The sequence below is a fragment of the Falco punctatus genome (assembly GCF_963210335.1).
Source record: "Falco punctatus genome assembly, chromosome: 4".
Lineage (NCBI taxonomy): Eukaryota > Metazoa > Chordata > Aves > Falconiformes > Falconidae > Falco > Falco punctatus.
The window spans coordinates 111,471,128-111,482,763 of record NC_137583.1 but is presented as its reverse complement, the minus strand read 5'-3'; the positions used below and the strand labels follow the sequence as shown (position 1 = coordinate 111,482,763).

At 40.5% G+C, this 11,636-nt stretch overlaps 1 protein-coding gene across 1 annotated transcript; it reads left to right on the top strand.

Annotated features, from left to right (window-relative positions):
* Positions 1-981: 981 nt before the first annotated feature.
* NUP42 (nucleoporin 42) lies at positions 982-10,190 on the top strand. The gene is made up of 7 exons (XM_080382194.1): positions 982-2,112; positions 2,876-3,125; positions 4,436-4,530; positions 4,848-4,924; positions 6,994-7,080; positions 8,802-8,886; positions 9,080-10,190. The coding sequence occupies exons 1-7, from the start codon at positions 2,001-2,003 to the stop codon at positions 9,934-9,936; spliced, it is 1,563 nt and encodes a 520-aa protein (XP_080238320.1). The 5' UTR covers positions 982-2,000; the 3' UTR covers positions 9,937-10,190.
* Positions 10,191-11,636: the final 1,446 nt, after the last annotated feature.

Here is an 11,636-nt window from a genome sequence, read left to right as displayed (position 1 = left end):
GATTTCGTCATGCCCATTTTCTTGTCTGTTTTAAGAGATGGGGATGTGTTTCAAGAATCTGCTTACCTAGCTGAGATCATATGGCATCTTCCTCTAAAAGAACTTTGTGTGGCCTTGTCAAAAACAGACCCAATCCAATTATTTGAAAGAACTCAAAGCATTTGATGAAGATGAAATGTCTGGTTAAATGACACTGTACTGAGCTTAAGGTGCAGGGATTCTTCATTTAATAAAGGTGAGTAAATGCAGACTGGGTCATGAGAAATATGAGCAAAAAATATTCTCATTTGTACCTACCTGCAGAAATCTTACCAGAATGCAATGAAGATTCTTCCTCAGGAAAGAGCAAGGGCAGCAGTATGATAAAGGTTCCCATGGGGAATGGGTATAGGTTATACAGCTGCCTACATCATGATAGCTGCCCTCGTCCTGTGACTTTCTTCCATCATTTGCATGACTGCCTATCAGACCATAAATTTAAAACAGGCCATATAGAGAGATTACAGAAGCATTTTGCTAGTGACCTCTTTGCCATTTTGGGGAGCTTTCACAGGAAGACTTTCATTTTTTTTATTATACTGAGGTTGGGGGATGGTCGGGGAAGTTCATGATAATTGTGCACTATAATTAGCAAGTTGGAAACTTGGGATTAATTTTCAATATATCTTCCCAGGCATCAGACTGTACATACTGTGGATGCCAAACCATTAGCAAAGAGTGGAATAGGGATGGAAAAGTGAAGTCAATACAACAAATGTATTGATTTTCTTCCTGAAAATGAGTGTTTTTAAAATGCCATGAACCAAGTCATTAAAGATACTTTATATAAGTCTTCTAAAGTTGCACATGGTTATTAATCTCTGGTTGATAAGCATATAGTTCTGTAAATGTTTCCAGCCAACATGATGGCAAATTTCTTCCAAGTAGTTCAGCTTGTCAAGCTATGGGTGTCAATACTGTGTACATCTTCTAACTGCTGGAAAACTATACAAACTATGTATGTATGTCTGTGCTGCGCCCATACTAGTTCATTGATGTCTTCATCCTAATGTTGTCACTTCTTTTCTAACTTGCTAATTTTTTCAGATCTGTTTCTATGAGACTATCGAGTTAACTTAAAAAGTTGGTGCTTGCCTACCTGTACCTTGTGCGTTGCTGGTGGTGTGGATTTTTAGTCTTTTATTTCTGAACATCCTCAGAGTTCTCCTAAGCAGTATAAATTCCAGCTTCCAAAGTCAGTGCTTCTTTGTAGACTTCCTCCTGGTTTTCTCCTCATCTTAACAACTCTGCATGTACAGAAAGTAGTAGATGCACACATGGGCTTCACAGTGGTTCCTGCAACTCGGGATTTATTCAGTAGTAAGTGAATGCTGTAAAAGCTTTTTTGTTTCCCCTTTGCCTTTTCCTTTCTCTGAGCCATGAAACAAATGTGTTGCTGGTGTCTCCAATCCTTAATTCTACAATACGGTACAAACTGGAGCGAACTGTGGACTTTCTAGGGTTGTACGGGGCGTTTGACTTTATCTGCTTTTTAAAACTGTGAAGCACCTTTCCTTAAGTTTATTTTCAAGAGGTGTTAATAATTCATCTTAAGCTACCGAAAGACTTCTAAGTGTGAAGGAAGAAATGACGTGACAGAGGCCTCTTGTGACGAAACAGGCCTCGGTGGGGCTGCCCCTCACGGCCACCGGGGCCATCTTAACACCTTTGCGCAAGGCGGCGCAGATCGTGTCTCCGCGCAGCGGGGCGTTGTTCTTCCTCGACTTTCACCCGGCCGTGTTGCTTAGATCCGGTCGGGTATCTGAGCTGAACAGGGTCCGGGGGGCGACACTCCCCGGGCCCTACCGTGCCGCCCAGCGCCCCCGGCCCGCTCGCTGCGCGCCCCCCCCGCGCCGCCGCCTCGGGGCTGCCCGGCCGCGCCTGCGCGCGCCGCCCCCTCCCCCGCCCCGCGGCGCGGCGCCGGCCTGTGGCGTCACAGCGGCGGCCTTCGGCGGGGCGCCATGGCCATCTGTCAGTTCTTTCTGCAGGGCCGCTGCCGCTTCGGCGACAGGTGCTGGAACGAGCACCCCCGCGGCGGCGGGCGCTACGGGCCCGCGGCACCCCAGCACCAAGGTAGCGGCGGGCGGGAGGCGCTGGCGGAGCGCCGGGAGCGGGGCGGGGGGTGGGGGTGGGGGAGTGCCGGCCCGGCTCGTGTGTCCCTGGAGCGGGGCTCTGGCGAGGGGAGCGCGGCTTCTGCGAGCAGCCAGCAGGTTGCAGGCACCTGCGTGTTGTATCGTTTGGAGGTGGCCGTAGTTCTGCGAGGAGGGGGGCCTGTGGGAGCGCTGGGTGGGCGAGGGAGGGGGGTAGGGAAGGGGCGGCCACGGGCACGGCGGGACGGCAGCGGCTGCAGTCCCGGCCCTGTGGCGGCAGCGCGCACCGCTGCGGCGGGGCCTACAGGCTCAGCGCGGGAGGCCTGTGCTGTGCAGCAGAACCCCCGCTACAGCTCCGGAGGCGGGAGCCCCTGAGGTACATGTGCTGTGAGTTAAACTTAAGTTTGGTTTCTCGGGTTGTTTTTTTTTTTCTGATGCGGTAAGGTGCTTTATGATACCATGTAAGCCAAACCGAAACAGCGCCACGAGTTGTTGGCATCCTCATGATGGGAGGAGGAGTTCATGTGTCCCTCTGATTGCAGAACTGACTTGAGTAACTCACTAGGTTAAGCTCACTAAATAATTAGGCAAACTCATCAGGAAAAAAAACCTACGTTGTCTTCTCAAACGTCTTATTGCCACCATAAGAATAATACACTTACAGGTTTTGTTGGTGTAGTATTGTTTAATTATCTTAATGATTTAAATTTTCTGTCGTTTGCTTTTTTTTTTTTTCTTATTGGAAGGTACTAGCGGAGGAGGAGGCGCATGGGGTACCACTAACCAGAGATATACCAGTGTCATCCAGCCATCTACCTTTAAGTCTAATACGTGGGGTGGCAGCAGAGATCATGGAAGAGGATTTTTTGGCTCCCCTGATTTTGGATCATCAGGCAGCAGCAGCAGAAATGCCAGCTTTTCGCAGAACAGATTCTCTGCATTAATGAACAGTCAAAACACGGCTGATGGCTATAAAGATGAAGAGGAGAGACTTCTGTAAGTTATAGTCCTGTCTCGCTGAAACTGTTGAGAATGAGCTGTTCAAAAGCTTACAGACTTACAAGAGAGAATGCAGCGGACTTGATCATGAGTAGGAGGCTGGGATATGTAGTAAGAGCCATATAAAAACTACTTCATTTAGTTCCCTTGCATTATGATGTCATGGGAAGAAAGTAGTCCTTGTTTTGAACCTGAGTTGGGCAGCTAGGCGACTGCAATATTACTAGGATAGTATGGTATTTAAGTTGTGGGTAGGCATGTAAGGATGGAAGCAAAGGTTTCAGTACTTGAGAATAAGGGATCAGAGCCCCTTGGACAGCATTTCAGTCACTCTAAAAAAAAAAAAAAAAATCCCCCTCCAAAAAAAGCCACCAAAAACCCAAGCTGTTTGAGAAAATGAACTATGTGACTTGGGTTTCCTGACATTTAAGATGATAAATTGTTCTGCCAATAGCAAAACTATTGAAACCTGGTTTCACATGTGTGTATCTTAGTCAGTTGAGACCAGCCAGGTTCAAGGTGATTACAGGGCAGGTGATGAGAAACAACAGGCAGTGTAATTTCCTGAAGAAGCAAGGTTTTAGAACCATGTGTCACAAGCATTTTCTTAATGTAATCTTAAAATAATAAACAGCTTATTTATTCATCTTCTGAAATGTGAATGTATATTGTGTTACGAACATCTTAAATACTTAGAAACTGTGTTTGCTACTTCGCAGTGATCTGCTTGCGCACTTTATTTTTTACCCTTTCACTGTTTGTTTACATTTGGATTTATTTTTGTTGATGTAGTTCTGTTTCTTTGCTTTTGCTATGTCTGGATTCTTCTGCTTTTGATTCTCTTCAGAAACTTACATGGAACACTTATCTTTCTCCCTATTTTTTCTTTTTTCTGAATTTTGCCATTTAATACTGTGCATGTTCACTTGTAAAATCGTCTAGTATTGAGAAGATTTTAAATTGTATTGTGATATACAGTCTCAGAGAAAATCCCATGACAGCATATGCCATACAAGGATTAAAAAATGCTTTGTGTGTTTTGGGATTGAATTTGATTTACTTGCAGTTAGATGATAAATTAGATGCTCTGAAGGGACATTTATATATCTTGCCAAATGAGTGCATTTTTTCTACAGCAAACTGAGTACTTTTCTTGTTCATTCTGACTTGTGTCATGCTTCGTTAATTTTCATGGTAGCAGGTATTTGAATCTGACTTTGGCTTCAAACTAGGCAATTGCATCTGGTGGTTTTGTTTTGACAATATAATTTAACCTCCATATGTGGGTGTTTTTGTTTGTTTTCTAGCGAGTCTATAGTGAAAGACATGGAGATTTGGGAATCTTCAGGACAGTGGATATTTTCATCTTACTCACCAATGAAAGAAAAACCTAACGTCTCAGGTAGGTAATGTTTTCAGTGCTGCTGCATATTGCTGCTATTTAGGTTTCTTAAACTTGTCCACACTGTTTACCTCTGTGGAACCATTAGCAAAGTGATGATTTGCCTTATGGTGCAACAGAAAGGAATACTGGGTTATGGCAAATTCATTTTGGACGTTCACATCTCTGAAGTTCTGTAATGAATCCTTTTTGTGTCTCCAACTGTGACTGACTTCTTACAGGTAATGTACCAAGGCCCATTTCTTCATAACTATAGATGACAATTGGAAGTATTAATGTATTTTCTTGGAGGTTTTTGATTACTCCTCTCCTTACAGGCTTTCGAGACTTCTCACCAGAAGAATTGCATCTGGAGTATTACAACTGCACAGCAAACAATAACATTCAGAGCTATGTAAGTATTTTAAAAGCACTGACTTAATGTGGGCACATTTTGGGATTAGGACTTGTTACTGTTCTTCAGGTGGCAGCTCTTGACTCAGGTAATTACCAAACTCCAGGACATTATCAGAATGCCAAAATATTTTTCAATTATTGTGCACCAAATAGAGTGCAAAAGTAGCTGCTAGTCTGTATGCTCTACCATAACTTGCTGTTTCAGTCAGAGGTCACGGGCTCAAACTGTCAGATCTGAGCTTCTAAAACTGGTGGCCTAATGTCTTGACACATCAGCTGCTACGAAGAGTGGTGGCAATAGACTTTTAGCTAGTCTCAGTTAAACATACGGTCTTTTCTCAAGCTAGACACTCCTTGACTTAGTCTTGTCCCTGCCTTTTTGTGTTATTTGTAGAAGTTATTTGAATCCTGTCTCAAAAGTTTAATACTTCATATGCTATTGGTCAGTTTGATTGTTATAGCTGATTATATAGTGCTTTAGGTAGAACACTAGGGAAGTTTATTTGACCTTGTTCTTTTACATAGCTTTGCAAGGAATTAATGCTGAAAATAGCAGATACTTTTAAAGGAGTATATACATTTGCTAGAAAAAAAGACATACATGAGTTTTTATATAAATATATCTAAATTTATGTGTCTGGTGCCTCCCTCTTTGTTCTATCAATATCAAGGAAGCCAGCAGAATTTAACGTTATGCCAGGAAAGGAAATAGGCTATTGGGTAGGTGCAGGTACAAACAAATTGCACTCTTTTTCCTCTTCTCCTTGGTTCTGTGTTACAGAAGGAATTGCTGTTGTCACCACTCGTGCTTCGTGTGTTTAGAATTACCAGAACTGCATTTTCAGAGACAGGGGATACCTTTTTTTTTTTTTTTAAAAAAAAGTCAATTAAAAAAGACTGAAATGATTAAACAGTACACTATGCCTGGCTATTAAAAAAAGCATTTGTGGTCTCACTAAAGCTTGTGAGTGCAAGTTCATGAAAGTCTTAGTGTATAGGTGGTAACTGTATGACACAGTTCTCTCACAAAATGTTTAAGCGCAACAGGTCTTTCCAAAGCATGTTTCTGTTCTTAACCTGGGTCAAAATCCGAATTTTCCACTAAGTTGTATAAGAGGTGATACCAAGCAACATGATCTTCCAGCATGTGACTAGACACAAAAGAATTATTGATGTTTGTGATGTAAGACTCTTTTGAAAAATTAAGGAATTTATTTACAAAAAGGTTACTCGTTCCACTCTTACAGCCATTCAGGATATTATGTATTTTACTTGTGTAGTTTTTAAGGAACATTCAGTTAGGCCAGGCTTTGCATAAGATGTGTGGATAAATATAGGAAATCCAGGTTTGAAATTCCTGAAAAATTATTTATAAAGATTTTCCGGTTTCTTGTTTAATACTTTTTAATCACAGTTATCAAGACACAGGTGCTACTTACTGCTGGCATATGTTCTGTGCAGTTATCCATTGGATCATGTTAAAGGGGCTGATTTTAAATTAAAGAAGTTAATTTCTGCAAAGCTATATATTTTAGGGTGGTACTACTAAAGTGTTCTGAATTCCAGTGCTTTGAAAGTAGGCATTTTGTTTTTGAAAATGTAGGAGAAGCTAAGCAAGTCTTAGGACTTCAGCTTAATGAGTGAGCTCGTAAGTAGACAGGCCAGAAATAAAACAGGGATTGAAGAGTTTGTTCTCATATGCATAAAACTTTACATATCTTGTGTGTGGTTTAGTTATGTCTTCTTTTTTTTTCCTCAAGCACCTAATTTAGATAGTGATAGAACTTAGATTTAGAAAGTTTCAGTTTTTTTTTTTATCTTACTGTTATGTGAAGTTGATTTAAGGGCAATAGTAAGAGAGTTTAAAGAAATTCTGTGTTAATAAGAAAAATTTCAGGTCCTCACCATGAAGTTTCAGGAAAGGAAAAATCTTGTCTTCTTGGATTAATGAAATTTCTTTTCTTATTCTAGAAATCTTTCAGTTTAGTTATCAGATCACTCTTTTTTTTCTGGGTTTTAAAGTCTTCACCAGTAATAAAAACCTGCTTTTCTTTTCCGCCTTTTTAGATAAATTCTGTCCAACAGTTAGCGAAACAATGGAAAGATCGGCTGCTTCAGTTGAAAACTTTAACTGCATCGACAAAAGCAGCTTTGGTAAGTGTTAATGAAAGGTAGAATATTCCTGATGTCGTTTTTTATTAATCTTGGACAAAGGTTTTTTTTGGATTCATGGTTTTTTAGACACATCCTGCCAAACTTTCCTGTAAATGTCAGCGTTAATTTCTGTTACAAAGACTTCTCTTTTATTAAAAACACACAGAAAAAAAAATATCTTGCAAATGTTCTATAGAAGCTTTAGCTGTTATCGAAGTATTTAACTACACTTCTACTACCTTTATATAAATAGGTGATAGGTATTGCTTCAAAGGTCCTGGTATACTATTTTACACCCAAATATACATGATTCTTTTAGGACATCCTTGTTTGCACCTAAATAGCTGAGACATGAAAATCTTAAATTCCTAGATTCATTGGCAATCTTATGGTCGATGTTTGAACTGTTCTGAAAATGTCAACTACAATGAGTTACATTCTGGCACTGCAGCCCTGAAAAATATCTGGCATGAAAGTGTTTGTCTGACTGGCAGCGTGAAGACCTTGGCAGTAATCTTAGAACGCTCCTGGGAACATTAGAGCTAAAGTGTAAGGGTGTAGGGAGGAATTACGTAAGAGAATAATGATTGCAGTTTGAAAACTGCCCCATCTCTCCATCTGTGTGTTTTTTATAGGCAGTAGAAGTGTGACTGGATATTCTAGCACTGCTTGAGTCAGGTGAACGTGAAAGTTTGCAAACACAGTTTTGGGTCTTAATCCACCTTTCTGTGGAATCATGAAATTGGTGAATTGGAAGTGGGTATTATAAAACCCTAACTAACGAAAACAGTGAATTTCCTTAACTAAGGAAAATAGTGAATCGAGATGGTTCCATGTTAGCAAGGCAGCAGCTGAATCCCAGGTTTGGAATGCTATCACTGGAAGCCATACGAAAGCAACCATAGCTTAAGGTTGGGATCTGGTTATGTATATGTATAGTAAGAGGCCAATATCCACCCCACCTTTTTTTTCCCCATGCTGATGTTGACTCTTCCAAGGTATAATCAATCAACCAGACCAGAATTGTCCTCCAGGCCATCTTAGGATAAACAGAGCGTTTTGGTAATGCCAGAACGAAAATTTGATAGATAGGTGGGAGAGAAACTGTTTGGATAAAACTTGAAGATCCAAAGAATCATTGGTATGGGATGGTGATAAACACTTGTGACTCTAGATGTGTCAGAAGAGAATGCTGGAGTTAAATCCACTGTTAAGTAATCAGGGAGACAGAGTAAGCTGATTTAAGTGGACTCTGCATGAAGTGCATTAGTTTTAGTAACATGATCACACCCCTTGGTATGTCCAGTACTGTAAGTGAAGAAGCAGGATTTGGGCTTTAGCACAGACTACACGTGCCAGGGTGAGAAAACAGAAAGTCAAAGCAGTGACATAGATGGGATCATAGAGCACTAAGTGAAATAGGTAAGAGACGAGAACGAGAGTTCACAGAGGTGCTCAAGGTCACTGAGTGACAGACAAAAATCTATAAACTGTAATATAGTTGTTGTTTTGGAGTGATTACAGAGAATAGTGTATAGCCTTAATGCATTTTGTTCGTAGCTGTAAGAGCATGCAATTGTGATGAAAGTGATCAGTGTCTAACTTCATCTAAGCTGTATTAAATTGAACTGGTCAGCTATGTTTTTGCTTCAAGTATTTATTGAAGGACATTTCCTTGTCTTGGAATCTAGTTTTTATTTATGTATTTGGAATTTTTTAAGCTGTCTGAATTAAAGAACACGGTCACTCAACCATTGCCTGCCTTTGGATTTGGAGGACAGCAAACATCAAGCTTTGGGTTGTCAAGTAAGTTCCTGTGTTAACTAACAATTGGACTTGATGATCTCAAAGGTCTTTTCCAACATAAATGATTCTATGATAAAAACTGTCAGTTAAACATTTTCTTGAGTTTTTCTTCTGCACTATTGGAATACAGCAGTGGTTTAGTATAACAGGTGTGCCCATTCTAAAATGTTTTTAATAAATTTTGTAATTGCAGGTTTTCCTGTGATCAGCAATAGTAACAGTGCTAGCAGTTTCTCCTTTAAAACAAGTTCCAGTCTCATCAGCACATCATCTGGAAACACCCCTGCTTTTGGGAGCTCTTCCGCTAGTTGTAATCCTCCTCCATTTGGTGTGACGTCCTCTCCCAGCGTATCCCATTCTGTTGGTTTTGGCAGCCTGGCAGCTCCATCTGCAGCCTCCTCATTTAAAACTTCTGCAACAACTAGTGGTTTTGGAACTAGTGGATTTTCAGGGTTTGGCAATTCTTCTGCTGTGAACTTTTCAGGCACCACTCTGCTTACAGCCCTTGGAGCCTCTAATGCAGCAGCAGGAGCTTCTTCCTCAGATTCAAGCAGTACTTTATTTGGACAGACTGCCTCTAATGCAGCAGTAGGAACTTCAAGCAGTACTTTATTTGGACAGACTGCCTCTAATGCAGCAGTAGGAACTTCTTCCTCAGATTCAAGCAGTACTTTATTTGGACAGACTGCCTCTAATGCAGCAGTAGGAACTTCAAGCAGTACTTTATTTGGACAGACTGCCTCTAATGCAGCAGTAGGAACTTCTTCCTCAGATTCAAGCAGTACTTTATCTGGACAGACTGCCTCTAATGCAGCAGTAGGAACTTCTCCCTCAGATTCAAGCAGTACTTCATCTGGACAGACTGCCAGCGCCTCTGGACATAACGTAACATCAGCATCTTCTGCAGTCACAAACAATACTACATCGGAAAAGTTATTTACCCCAAAGAGTGAATTATCAGCTGAAGAGTTGAAACAATTTGAAGCAAAAAAGTTTACTGTTGGAAAGATTCCTTTTAAGCCACCACCGTCAGAACTTTTAAATGTTTAGGACGTTTACATTTATTCTGTAATAACGTGTTATTTCAACTTCTCTGATACCTCAACTTACACAGTTTTGTGGTCGAATAATGAACTAAAATGCCTCTGTTTGAGTTAATTTTAGTTTAATCTCTTAAGTCTTCTGCAATAATAAAATCATGGGTATAAACATTTGAACATTGGATTTTAATATTTCTTGGTTGTTTTGGAATGGACCTTTTACATCGAAGAAATTACGAAAATAAAACTTAAAATTCTCTTTTATATTCTGTACTGTGAAATTCTGGGCAAAAACTATATTAAGAAGGCTTTGTCAACAGTAAGAATGCTTCGGTGAGGTATTCACAGCCTACTGTGAATAGGATGCTAGAAAGAAATGGATGCAGTGCAAGACTCTTGTTGAGCCACCTTGTCTTTCACCTTCTAAATAAGGGGTTTGTGCAGTCTTTGACAGTCGTGCTTGGAGATAGAGGGCTCCTGTGTGGTCTATACATGCTGCATGCCTCTCTCACCTGGAAGTCAGTTACCTCTCCCGGTTGATGCAGTTTGGCTTTTGTTAGTTGTTCTTCTGGAGGTCATAAAGCATTCCTTAATGTGATACAGCTGGGGGAAGACAACCTTGAAAGCATTCATCGCAAATAAGGAGCTTGTAGCTCGCTGTTTTGACACATCTTGGATAAAACTTGGCAAGCAATTGCAAACTACCTACTACTTTTATGTGAATTGATAGAATTTTGTTGTCGGGTTCTCAAAACTTGCTGAGTACATATATTGGCAGTACCTTTTCTGAATTAATGATATTAGGATATGTATTTTTTGCCAAGATGCTATAAAGCAGGGGTCCAAAATCTAAAGGAAGTACTAGAGTCAGATGAAGAGAATGCTTGTTCTTGACTAGGCCCTCCCAGTTATGGTTTAATATTACCAAACCTCATATTTAAGAGGAAAGCAAAAGTTTACTCCAAAATGTGCATAAATAGACTGTTCCTTTAACGCTTTAAGATAATATTTCAGTTCTTGCTATGGACCCTATGGCCCTGCTTAAAACTTCACTATAGCTGTGTTTCCTACCAAGGTCTGTAGCCTACTGGCTTGCTAAAGGAGTGTGAACAAATTTGGTATTCAGGATGATAGGCCATGGGTAGGCACTCGGCAGGCTTAATAGAAGAAATCCAGGTTCCTCAGTCCATGTGCTCAGTGTAGGTGTACCAGAAACTTGCATATGTTACGTTTTAGCACTGGGGTGCTTACATGGATTTTTCTGGTCATTGTTTTGTAATTCAAATAAGGTGTGTCTGTTTTGTTATTGTTAATGACCTTGTGCAGGCTTCCTGTAATTTGCCAACAAAATACCGATACGTGTGCCCAGAGTTCTATTTAATTCTTACGACTTCTTTTTCCAAGTGGGGTCTCCAGAGCAGTACTAAGACTTGTACAAATTAAGACATGTACATCTGTCAGGGGTCACTTAGCTCTGGTTCATTTATTCCAGTTACTCAGATTTTGACACAGAAACTGAGGAATGCACCAAAATCCATTACGCGACTGTAGTTGCAGAAATCCTGCATCTTTACAGAAGCTGTTAAACTTAACTTTACAAAACCTTGGTATTTAAAAACAAACACACAGAAAAGTGTTTGTGGCTTGTCAGATGAATTCTGTAACTGCCAGAGCTCATTCTATTACCTGGTATACTTTCCCGTATTTAAT

Coding starts and splice junctions, on each gene's coding strand:
- NUP42 (XM_080382194.1), top strand. CDS start 2,001: ATGGCCATCTGTCAGTTCTTTCTGCAGGGCCGCTGCCGCTTCGGCGAC. Junction 3,126..4,435: donor GATGAAGAGGAGAGACTTCT/GTAAGTTATAGT, acceptor TTTGTTTTCTAG/CGAGTCTATAGTGAAAGACA. Junction 4,531..4,847: donor AGAAAAACCTAACGTCTCAG/GTAGGTAATGTT, acceptor CTCTCCTTACAG/GCTTTCGAGACTTCTCACCA.